At 38.3% G+C, this 11,996-nt stretch overlaps 1 protein-coding gene across 1 annotated transcript; it reads left to right on the top strand.

Annotated features, from left to right (window-relative positions):
• Positions 1-1,611: 1,611 nt before the first annotated feature.
• On the top strand, positions 1,612-11,987 carry plcd4b (phospholipase C, delta 4b). Its single transcript, XM_036574064.1, has 16 exons — positions 1,612-1,711; positions 3,075-3,114; positions 3,233-3,391; positions 3,855-4,083; positions 4,286-4,415; positions 5,821-6,052; positions 6,301-6,502; positions 6,970-7,114; positions 7,218-7,370; positions 8,710-8,868; positions 9,389-9,545; positions 10,688-10,804; positions 11,044-11,222; positions 11,330-11,462; positions 11,643-11,792; positions 11,896-11,987. Exons 2-16 carry the CDS (start codon positions 3,093-3,095, stop codon positions 11,985-11,987), a joined length of 2,259 nt encoding a protein of 752 aa, XP_036429957.1. The 5' UTR covers positions 1,612-1,711; positions 3,075-3,092.
• The last annotated feature ends 9 nt before the right edge of the window (positions 11,988-11,996 follow it).

Genomic DNA, 11,996 nt, shown 5'->3' with positions numbered 1-11,996 from the left:
ACCTTTGATGGCCTAATGGAATTGGAATTGTATTTTTTCAGAAAATAGCAGTGACACCAGTAAAAATGCACTGAATGAGATAAGGTTCCACTGCTGTTTAATAGGGAACTCAGAAAAAAATGGTAAAATGGTATAAGAAAGTAATATGGTCTGATATGTCATCGTTGACCCTTTTTCAACATCTTTAGATTTGGATAAAGCCAAAAAATGTCTTCATGCCACAATGTCTGTGGCCACCTCTTAAGCATGGGCTGTGTGCCCATGATAGAATGATCAATCCTCTAGAGATTCTGTGATTACTCCACACAGTCAGGCCATAGAGGCTGTTGTACAGAACTATATGTACCCCACACTACAAGCACCCTTTCTTGTGTTCCTACATTCCAAGATGAGACACTGCTTATATATGCCGCTTAACAAATTCAATAGTGACTTCTTAAACACAACGATTAAGTCAAATGCCCTGTATGGCTTTCCAGTCTTGAGAATCTTTAGGATGTTCTGAAGGTCAAAGTAAATTTCCACATCCTTCATCTGGAACTGGAGGCTTTGCATAATCGAAAACAGTCCTATAGTGTATTATAAAATTAATAATGATTAAGTGGTTATGATGTAAATATAGTCATTCGGAGCAGAGGGGTTTTATGTGAAAAGCTCTATTCTAGAGAAACTTACCAGGTCAGAATTTTTCACATCAGTGATGATAGGAATCTGAGCAGTTCAATACTTCTAAAAGCTCCCTCACAGAAAGTTATTACATGAAGTGATTATGATTATACTGCCTGATCCTCGAGACATTGTTTCATGACGTTTTTGGGATATAGGGTTGGCACAAAATGTATTTTTTTTTTAGTAAATCAATGGTGGAAAAGTACATGCAGCCATTGTAAGGAGATTTAGTGCATAAATAAAATTGTTTTATCTTTATCAAAATTACATACAAAAACCCAAAAGGCATGTGCAGTTTGTGGTTTTAAAGATTTTTGAGTAGGTAAGTTTCTCTACAGTGCACAACTACTCTGAATTACCTCAACGATTTAGTTACACAGAATTTTATTTATACAATTGGTGGATTTTCCCTTTAACCAAAGTCTGTTATTTTTGTCTGTCAAGTGTGAATGGTAAATTTGGTTTAAAATTGTCATGTAATGCATTAAAACGTTTTTGAAATGACTTTGGGCAAAGATATTAAATTAAATATTCTTTGGAAGATGTGTGTTAAACATTGTTTCATTGTTCATGTTGTTATGGAGCCACACCATCAATCTTTTCCAGCTAGATGTCAGTGCAGCTCCCTTAGCTAAATAAATGAAAATACACAATAATACATTTTATTAAGCTGTACCATCAACTTTAAAACTGAATTGATTCAAAGAAGCATCCATACAACAAGCAAAAACAACACATTCTAGCTTTATGGCTGGAAATGAAGTGGTAATTGATGCACAGTGGCAGAAGCAAGAGCGGTAGGTTAACAAATGGAAGCCTGGCAGCATGACAGTGTGAAAAGGATAAGTGGGAGTGGCGAAGAAGGAGTGAGAGAGACAGGAGGAGGGAGGGAGGCTGTGCAGGGGCAGGAGAGCAGCACTGAGCACAACTCTGCTCTCTCAGCTTCTCTCTCTCTCTCAGTGTGCTCAGTCAGAGCTGAGGGCACAGCCTCCCTGAAGAGTCTCTGTCTCACAGGCCCTGCGCATCTGCTGCTCTCAGCCCGGTGAGTGCTCTCTCTGCCTGCTGTCTGGCTGCTTCTCTTCCTTTTCCATGTGTAAGGAATTATTAAGCTCTGATGTAGCTTTTTTCCATTACAAAGCTCTTTACTGTAGATGTGGTAGAAACACTGTATTTCTCTCTGCCTCTCTCTGCTTGGGAGTAGGGCTCACATTACAGTAGGGATGGGATGGAAGATAAACTTATTTTTAGTTTAGGATGTATTTATACTTTCATTTTTGCTCTTCAATGATATTTAAGCAACATTTTGCTATTGTAAGCACATTTTGACCTGCTGTGTTTACACATGCATATTAAATAATTCTTGATCACTTGTACTGTAAATATCTGTGCTGGAAAACTATACAAGTGATGACACAGGCTGCCAGTGTGAATGCCAGTAAAGCAGGCCGTTATGAGGCTAAAAACCCAGAATAAATCAATTAAACTAAAGCTTATAGCACTTGTGAAACTATACTATATATCTGAATACATTGATATAATATGGCTTAAGTTTGTACTGTGAAGGCAGTCTGCTGGTCCTCGTTCACTGTTCAGAAGTCTTTTCATAAGTAAGCATTTTTCTTAGTCTGGTGGGGTCACACTGGAGCCTAACACAGGCTCTGTGTACTGTTTATTTGTCTCACCGTTTCAGAGCTGTTTTTAGCCCTAACCCACAACTCTTTTTCTATATTATGCTCAACTGCACTGCAGCACGTGAACACGTATTAGTAGATTTTAAACTCTGGATAAATGCTGGTGCAATAGAGTGAGTCTTATGTAGGATAGGGAATTAGCTCTCATGTTTCTGCATTAAATAATGAAACAAAAATGTTTGGTCTTATATTAGTCAAATTATTTCCCTTTTGCTGCTTTCCAAAGATGCGTTGCTAGAGCATATTGATTTTAACAAGTCAAGCATTTTACTCAGCTTTACTCTTCTCTAGCAACAAAAGAAAACAGGCCATGGTTTTCTTTAATGTATAATTAACAAATGGTCACAGCATTATACAGAGAACATTATAGGACTCTGGGGAGTTCTCAGATCCTCCCTGGACAAACCACATGCAGGATGTTCTCTTTGAAATCTCTTTGGTGCACGCCCAGTCTCCAGAGAATGCCCATGAATGGTGCACCAGAGCCATGAGTCCGAGGTGTTCCTGAGTGTAGCAGATAAATTGGGTTTCAATTAACAAGGCACAATCTCAGTAATGGCTTACAGAGTGAGGTATTTAATCTCTGCTAACCACATGTACTTCATTCAAGAAAAGGATTTATCATTCACTGTGAGTCACTGGTGGGTTGAGCTCTGATTATGTGTTGGAGTGTGGAAGGTGATTAAAAAAATTAATAAACATTAATGTTCACAGGTAAGCCGTGTGTGGGAAATGGAATCTCCCCAGCAAAGTTGTAAGTTCATCTGACCTTAATCCACCCCACCCCCTTTTGTCATAACTGACCAAACAATAAAGCCATGTGAGGGCAGTGAACGTGCTTTATTGATGGATCTTATTCCACCATCTTTCAGGTGTCCAGCCAGATGCTAGTCTCGAGATCATGAAGGCTGGAAGCGTCCTGAGAAAAGCAAAGTCTCGCATCTGGGGAGGACACCGCCACTACAAGTTGCAGGACGACTGCAAGACCATCGCGTACAAATCCAGCTGGGCTATGAACTCATTCTCAACCTGTAGGTACTCCCAAAATGTGTCAAATCCTCCCTAGCAGTAGAGGCTATTGTTAGTATGCATGCTGAAATCCATCATGCTCATCCCTTTCCGCTGGATTAGTCAGAATTTATGTGGATTAATGTGGAACTCTGGGTACTGATTGAAAACTTGCATTTGCATAATCAGAAAAAGATAGAAGAAGTAAAATGTGATGATTTCATTTTCCTGTCTGGTCACAGCCAATACCCTGATGACTGATTTTAAACAGTATTTACTAATTTTGGTACTGCATACAACAAATCCATCAATGGTAAACAGACCTCCAGTTTTCTTTGTACAGTTATACCTGTTTGTTTTGTAATTTAATGCTGCTAATTTTGCTGTGCAGGCCTGCTTGGCTCCTAACTGGCCTCATGAAGATCCATAGTGCTGCACCACTGTATGTTTTTATGCTGCAGTTATACACAATGTTTGCGCCTGTAGTCTCTGTAGGTGATGTGGAGGCAGTGCGTGAGGGCCATGAGTCCGAGGTGTTCCTGAGTGTCGCAGATGAATATCCTCCAGAACGCTGTTTCACGCTTGTTTTCCGTGGCCGCCGTGGGAACCTGGACTTGGTGGCAGAGTCAGCCGAGGAGGCTCAGGCCTGGATAAGGGGTATGCAGACCCTCATAGAGAATCTGCAGAACATGGGCGAGAGTGAAAAACTTGACCAGTATCCTTCTTATGTACACTACAGTTCACAATTCAGTTCCTCCATCTCATAACTACATAACTTATATATAAGTTTCATAGTACTTACCAAATAATTTATACTACTCCCTGAATACTAAGTCTAGAGATTAAGGGTTTAAAACATTCCAACTCATTTGAATATGAATAAGAGACTGTTTTCCTTTAACAATTAATCTGCTCAGATGGATCTCTGACTTGTTTCTGAAAGCAGACAGGAACAAAGATGGCAGGATAAGCTTTAAGGAGGTCCGCAGGCTGCTGAAGCTCATGAACATGGACATGAATGAAGACCACGCAAGCTCTCTTTTTAGGGTGAGTTGAGGACTGGTCATTTGCATTTTTTTTCTAATCCTCTTTCATGTACAATGAATAGAAAAAAAATTGTCATGGACATTAGAGGCAATCTAATTCTATTAGGCTGTATTACATTAAACATAAACATTAAAACTGTAGAGCACATTAAAATCCTACAAATATAGAGTACACAGCAGTAAGTACATGCTGTTACATGGTGACAAGATGTGACGTTTGTCAACAGAGTGGAGACTTTTTTCAAAGTGATTAAGGCAATACTGGAAGGGAATATCTGTTCCAGTGCTGTGACAAGCAACGTGGCCTGCCAAATGACCAGTGAGGGAGTCATGTGTACACCTTATTACTTATATATATACTCAGAACTGCTTTAAAAGAGACCACTCTGCATTGTGAATCCATCTTGAAGGTTGACATCCACCAACCAAAACCCAGCGAATACTAAACATACAGTTATAGGGTAAAGTTTGACCACCCCTACTCAAATGACGTGTTTTATTGATTTTCAAAGTGAGAATAAGTTAACACATCTTCTACAGGTACACTTAAAGGTGCAGTGTGTAAGATTTAGGAGGATCTATTAGCAGAAATGGAATATAGTATACAAAACTCATCACCTATAACTACAAATCATTGTGTTTTCATTAGCTTAGAACGAGCCCTTCATATCTACATACTCCTCTTTCAACAGTAGTGCAGAACAGACAAATCAAACACTGGCTCTAGACAGTGTCTTTCATGTTTTTACGTTGAAGCAGCAGTTTGAATTTGGTGCCACTATAGCACTAGTTGGAAGACATAGAAAAAAGAAGAATCAGTGGTTGCTGCCAGTGCTGGCTAATGATTTTGTATTGTCAGAAGTTTGAGAACCCAAATTTTGACAAATTGAGGATCAGCCTTATTATTTAGTACAAGAAAAAGCAAAGGAGGGTGAATCCTCACCTTCAAAGAATCGAAAACACAAGGAACCAAAACAAAATCGGCACAGGCGGTGGCAGAAAACCTGATGGCAAACATAGGTTCTACTACACGGTTGGAAAGGGAGGGGTAATCAGTTGGTTTTCATCTGCACCCTCACTGCTAGATGCCACTAAATCTTACACGCTGCTCCTTTAAATAATTCTAGTACATAATTTATTTGCTGAGTTTAACATATTGGAAAAAAAAGAAATATTGAATGTGCCATAATGTTTTTGTTTTATTTTTTTGAAATATTTAAAATTCATCAAATAAACAGTAATTGTGCTCTGAAATGTGCAGAAGTGTGTTGTCTGTAGAGGGCATGTTAACTTATTTACACTTAGAAAATCAACAAATTATGTCATTCTGACTGTAGATGAGAAAGCATATAATGTTACAGATTCATTTTCCTCAACTTCTTTTATCTTTACCCTTCTTGACATAGACGGCCGATAAGAGTCAGACAGGTTTTCTGGGAAGTGAGGAATTTGTCCACTTCTACAAGATGCTTACTCAGAGAAAAGAGGTTGTGGAGCTGTTCCACGAGTACTCCAGCGATGGACAAACGCTCTCACATTGTGACCTGGAGGAGTTTCTGCGGGAGGAGCAGCTGGAGGGAGACAGGAGTCAAGAACATGCGCTTGAGCTGATCCAAAGATATGAGCCTTCAGATACAGGTACAGTTAGCCATGGGCAGGTGGCTACCTGAAACAACACAAGCTGCACTGACAGGCATTTTCAAGAAGTAGTTCCTAACGCTTAACAAAGTTTTCCGAGCCATTACACTTTATTATGCTGCTATTTATTATGCTATGAGCTTCTTATTGTAAGAGCTCAATGGCAGTACAGTTTAATTCATTTGCATAAGAGCCTTATTGATCAATTGAATGTAGCATGAATCTCTTCTCTGTGCATTCTTGTACAGCCAAAACCAACCACACCATGTCAATAGATGGCTTCTTGATGTATCTGACCTCTGCTGATGGTTCCATCTTCAACTCAGAAGACCAGCGTCTCTATCAGGACATGACTCAGCCTCTCAACCATTACTTTATCAGCTCATCACACAATACGTACCTTCTAGAGGACCAGCTGAAAGGGAGGAGCAGCGTGGAGGGCTACATTCAGTAAAAAACACAGATTTTGTCTTTTTGAGTGGACTACATTGTGTAAAACAGCTCTGGGAAGAAAAGTATAAATCCTTATTCTGAAATGTATCTCAACATGTTGTAAACATATGTCGCTGTTGTCAAAAGAAAACCATGTATCTCCAAAATGATACCTTTACAGGAAAAGGAAAAAACCTACTTTACTTTTAATGTAAGTCAATGGAACCAGACATTTTTCCAAGTCATTTTGGGCCCTTTCTTTTGCTCCATTCTTCATGAAATTTATTCACAATGTAAAGAGCAACAGGCATTTTCAAATTATGTCAAAAAACGAAAAACGACAAAAATGGAGCTACAAGTTTTTTTTTTCTGACAGCAGCGATATGCATATAGCAGTTACACATACATTTAGCATGAGGTTTCCTGCTTAAACCCAGTCAAAGGTCACTCTGATCTTCCAAAGAAGCTAATAAACCTCTTTCTAGGGCTCTGAAGCGGGGCTGTCGCTGCTTGGAGATCGACTGTTGGGATGGTTCCAGTGGAGAGCCTGTCGTTTACCATGGACACACTTTCACATCCAAGATTCTCTTTAAAGATGTAATTAACACAGTGGCAAAATATGCCTTCAAGGTAAATGGTCTTAAACATATGATGAATTCAACAAAACAGAAAACATGCTGAGTCAGTTGTGCAGTTAAATATGTCTATTTTTTCAATCCACTGTGCATTCCAGACCTCAGAGTACCCAGTTATCTTGTCTATTGAAAACCGGTGCAGCGTGGAGCAACAGAAAGTCATGGCTCAGCTCTTAAAGGATATCCTTGGTGACATGCTGCTGAGGACTACAATAGATGGCAAAGTCCCTAGTGTACTCCCATCTCCAGAGGTGAGCTAAGGATCAGCATCATTTTGTAACTAGCAGCGACTTTAAAGGGCCCATACCTTTCCTCACTTTTTTAAATAAGAGTTTCATGTAGAATGTAAACAGTCTTAACGTTTCAAAACACACTGTTGAATCTTCAGCCCATGCAGTCCATATATTAAAATTAGGCTACAAAATCAGTCCATTCTGAAAAAACCAACACAAACAGTACAAGCACATGCAGTACTATCTAAAAGTCTTCGGCACCTAAGCACATTTTTCAAAAACATTTATCCCACAAGTGTGTTTTTGCTTGAAAAAACACCATATATCTTTAAAATATTTACAAATAAACATAAACAGAGCCAAAAGTTTATATCTTGTGAGCTATTTTGAAGAGCTAAGTTTGGTTCCAGATTTGTCCTCAATGCCCTCAGTCATTGCATGCATTTGTTAATTTTTTTCACCAGAACACTTGATTTAATGTAATGAAGTATTGGTCAGCCAAACCAGGTATAGATGATAACTACAAATAACACTGAGTTTCCTCAAGGGGAGGAACAACTTATTGTATTGATGTTGTATGAATTAATTCTTTGTCTTTCTTCTAATATTAGTAAACTAGCAAATAAACACTTACTGCCCAGATAAACAGCCTTTTAAACCTAATTTTCTCAGACTTCTGTGCAGCACTGTGTATCTGCCTATTCAGCCTACAGTTTAGCTCTACCCATTCATGCTCAAGTTATAAGTAGTGTTTCAGCCTGGACTGCTTTCTGAATGAGGCACAATATATTGCAGCCAATCAGAACAGAGCTCATTTACATATATCAGTCTTAAAAGCACAGTAACAAAAACAGCCTGTTTAAATCTAAAGGATAAAGACAAGTTTAAAAAAGGTCATATAAAAATGACTTATGAGTGTCTTTGGTACATAAAACCACACAAACATTATGATTTCATAGTTGAGACAAAAAATAAAATACAGGACAAATGTAGCATGTGGGCCTTTTAAACACTTTTACAAAACCTTCCACACTTGTTCATGGACATCTTGCTGATATAGAATTTATAGTGATGTTCACTTCTATCAGAAGAGGATGATCTAATGTATCATAATGGATTTCCTCAGCATTAACAATTCAAAAACTTTGATTTATAGATTTACGTGAGTATATGTTTCACATAACATGACAGCCTTAGCCTGGCATTTTTTCTTCCAGTTAGAGAGCACTCTACTAAATCAATATCAATGTATATTTGGACAGTAGTTGGAAGTTTCTAACTTTATTTTACAACAATAAAATGTTTTATGATTTTACACAAAGTAACCAAGCCCTGCATATGTGTACATTTGTTTCAGGAACTAAAGGGAAAAATTCTGGTGAAAGGGAAGAAGATTGGAGGACTGGAGTCCTTGGATGCAGACAATCCAGTAAGCGGTGAAGTGAGTGATGAAGACGATTCTTCAGAGCTGCGCAGGGACAGCCTGACCACAGAGAGTTTGCCATCAGACAGAAAGGTAGGCAGACGTGTGCACAGCATGTGTTTCTTACACTCTCAATTAATAAATTAACGACACATTGTTTTTTGTTTCAGTACATTCTGTGTTACTAACTACGACATTTATTGTTCTGGTCCCACTTTATTTAGATAGTACCCCTGAAATGGTTCACAAATGTGTTCTAAACCTAGGATTTAGGTTCAGGGTTCAGAAGTGCCATGTGCCATCAATGTCCAAGGGTCACCAATACAGAGCTTAATAGCGCTGCATAACACAGATTGTTGGTGCTGTTGAACAATAGGTGATTGACATAATACAGTGAGAACTGCTTATAATTACACTGAGAAGATGAAAAATGGAAATAAAATATTAGGTTGGGATTAGGATTAGACTTAGGTTAGGCTGATTAGTAAACAGTTGGTTAAACATCTTCAAACCAACTATAGTGACTATGCAAATAAAGTCCTACTTTTTCCCTTCCCTATTTTATAAAATTCTAGATCAGTGTTTTAAACGTTTCTTGTTTGTTGTTGACTAGAAATCAAAGCGCAGTCTAACCAAGGAGCTTTCGGACCTTGTCATATACTGCAAGAATGAACATTTCAACAACTTTGAACATGCACGCATCCACGGCAAGCCATATGACATATCCTCTTTCTCTGAGTCCAAGGGCCGCAAAATTATCAAGGAAGCAGGTAGGCTCAGAAACACTCTTGTTGCAGAGATAATAACAAATTTGGCAATGCTTACATTATCATATTTTTATGTATAAAATGTATCAAAATATTATGTAAAATTACTTTGTAGAAAACAATGTTTTGTTTGCCAAGACATCAAGAATTAAGCAACTGGAAGAGCTAAAGACCATTTTATATTGACATTCTTTAAGGCTACGCTTTTAAGTCTGTGAAACTGTTTCTCTCTCTGGCACTTTTATAGTACCCGTGCACTATGTATCAAAATAAATCTAATATGTACACCTTTGCACATTGTCACAGATTCTAATATGACAAATTCTAGACTCATCCTGTCTTTGCTGACATATAGTGCTATGCAAAAGCTAAGAACCACCCTTCATTTATTCACTTACTGGCCATTAGGTTACTGATTTTCTCAGGAGATATTTCTGAGGACATAAACAGGAGTGAAAAAAACAGCAGTTTCCAAAATTGGATTTAAAAAAAATTATCAAAATATATAAAGAAAATGGGACTCCTAACTACTGGGCAAGATCACCAAAACGGCCACCCTCAGATAAACAGTACTTAAAGCTTTCATCTTTGACAGAGAAGAGAAAATCAAGCTCCACTCTTGCTTCAGATCTGAAAAAAACACACACACACAGGTGTTTCTGTCTGTCCTTCCACCTTGAGAAGACAACTTTGCAAATCAACAAAGAACTGCTGGTGTTCTCAGAACAATGGACTGTCCACTCCAGAGTCTCAACATCAACATCATTGAATGTATTTGGGATTACTTGGGTTGTGAAAGGCAGAAAATGTAACCAACTTCTAAAATTGAACTTTGGAGGTGTGGAGAAATATTTTAGAAATAATTTAGTTGTTGGGGCTTCAGTGTAATTTTCTGTTAAATATATGTTGTTTGCTTTTTTCCAAATGCTGAAAAAATGAAAAACTTGTACTTAACGGAAGTTTTGACTGGAAATTAAATAAACAAAGGGTGGTTTCTGACATTTGCACAGTACTGTAGATTTCATAATGATGTTCAGTACTGTTAAAAAAGTCATATGTATTTACACAGGTTTGCAGTTTTTCATGGTTAAAATTCTTATTCTAGTAATTCTATTAACATGCTCTTGTTTCTGATATTTCCACAGCTGCTGATTTTGTTCAGCACAACGCAAGGCAGATTACCAGGGTGTATCCTAGTGGCCTAAGGACAGACTCTTCAAACTTCTGTCCCCAAGACATGTGGATTGTGGGATGCCAAATGGGTAAGTCAATAAGAAATCCAATTAAACTGAAGCCAAATTAACTCTAGAAAGTGTAAATTAGGTATAAATTAATCGCTGTGGAAGTTAATCGAACATTACTGATTGTGCTGTACAAATCAATCTAATTAAATCGAATGGAAATGTCTTTAAAAGTGTAAATTGCACAAATGCAATAAGGGCTGGTGGCTTGGAAGTGGATTTTAAACTGCATTAAGTGGTAATGTGTTTCTGATCCACAGTGGCTTTAAACTTCCAGACAGCAGGACTGGAGATGGATCTTAATGATGGTCTTTTTAGTCAGAATAACCACTGCGGATATGTTCTGAAACCTGAGATCCTGCGCAACAGTGAGCAACAGTTCAATCCAGAGAGGCCTCAGGACCGCAAAGATTACTGTCCCCTCATCCTCACTATTCAGGCAATGAAAGACTCACTAATCAGTTCTAATCCAGGCTTGCATAACTTGAGTGAGACAAATATAACTAAAAATATTAAATGTCTGATCCCTTGGTGTTTTGCTTTTAGGTAATTAGTGGCCAGCAGCTCCCTAAAGTAAACAACAAAGTAGGCTCCATTGTAGACCCTTTTGTAAGGGTGGAGATATATGGTGTACCTCCGGACCAGGCCACACAGGAGACAAGCTACATTGAGAACAATGGTAAGGAAAAGAGATGATGTTGCCGAGCCGTCTCGAGATTTCCATATGACAAGGATTTTTTTTTTTTGAAAATGCATTTATGCAACATGAACTATCCATCATCATGTAATGGGATTTGAGTGCTTTCAGTCCCATAGATTGTTTTAGCACTGTTTTTTTCTCCTGTTCTCGTATGTGCAGGACTCAACCCATGCTGGAACGAAACATTAGAGTTTGTGGTCCATACTCCTGAACTGGCACTCATCCGCTTTGTCGTGGAGGACTATGACATGGCAACCAAGAATGATTTTATAGGGCAGTACACAGTTCCCTTCTCCTGCATTCAGTCAGGTGAGTTAGCAATCAGGACAGAGTCACTCCACTCAAAATAATAAGCTAGTTATAAATTATTAAAATGGTAAATTAAACTGATATGTGTTTCTCTTTCTTCCAGGGTATCGCCACATTCATCTTTTATCGAAAGACGGCACAAGCCTTCTCCCCTCCTCTCTGTTTGTTAACATTAATATTACAGAAGCCTCCTAGATGAGCATG

The sequence above is a fragment of the Colossoma macropomum genome, unplaced genomic scaffold (genome assembly GCF_904425465.1).
Source record: "Colossoma macropomum unplaced genomic scaffold, Colossoma_macropomum, whole genome shotgun sequence".
Lineage (NCBI taxonomy): Eukaryota > Metazoa > Chordata > Actinopteri > Characiformes > Serrasalmidae > Colossoma > Colossoma macropomum.
This window is presented reverse-complemented; position numbering and strand designations above follow the sequence as displayed.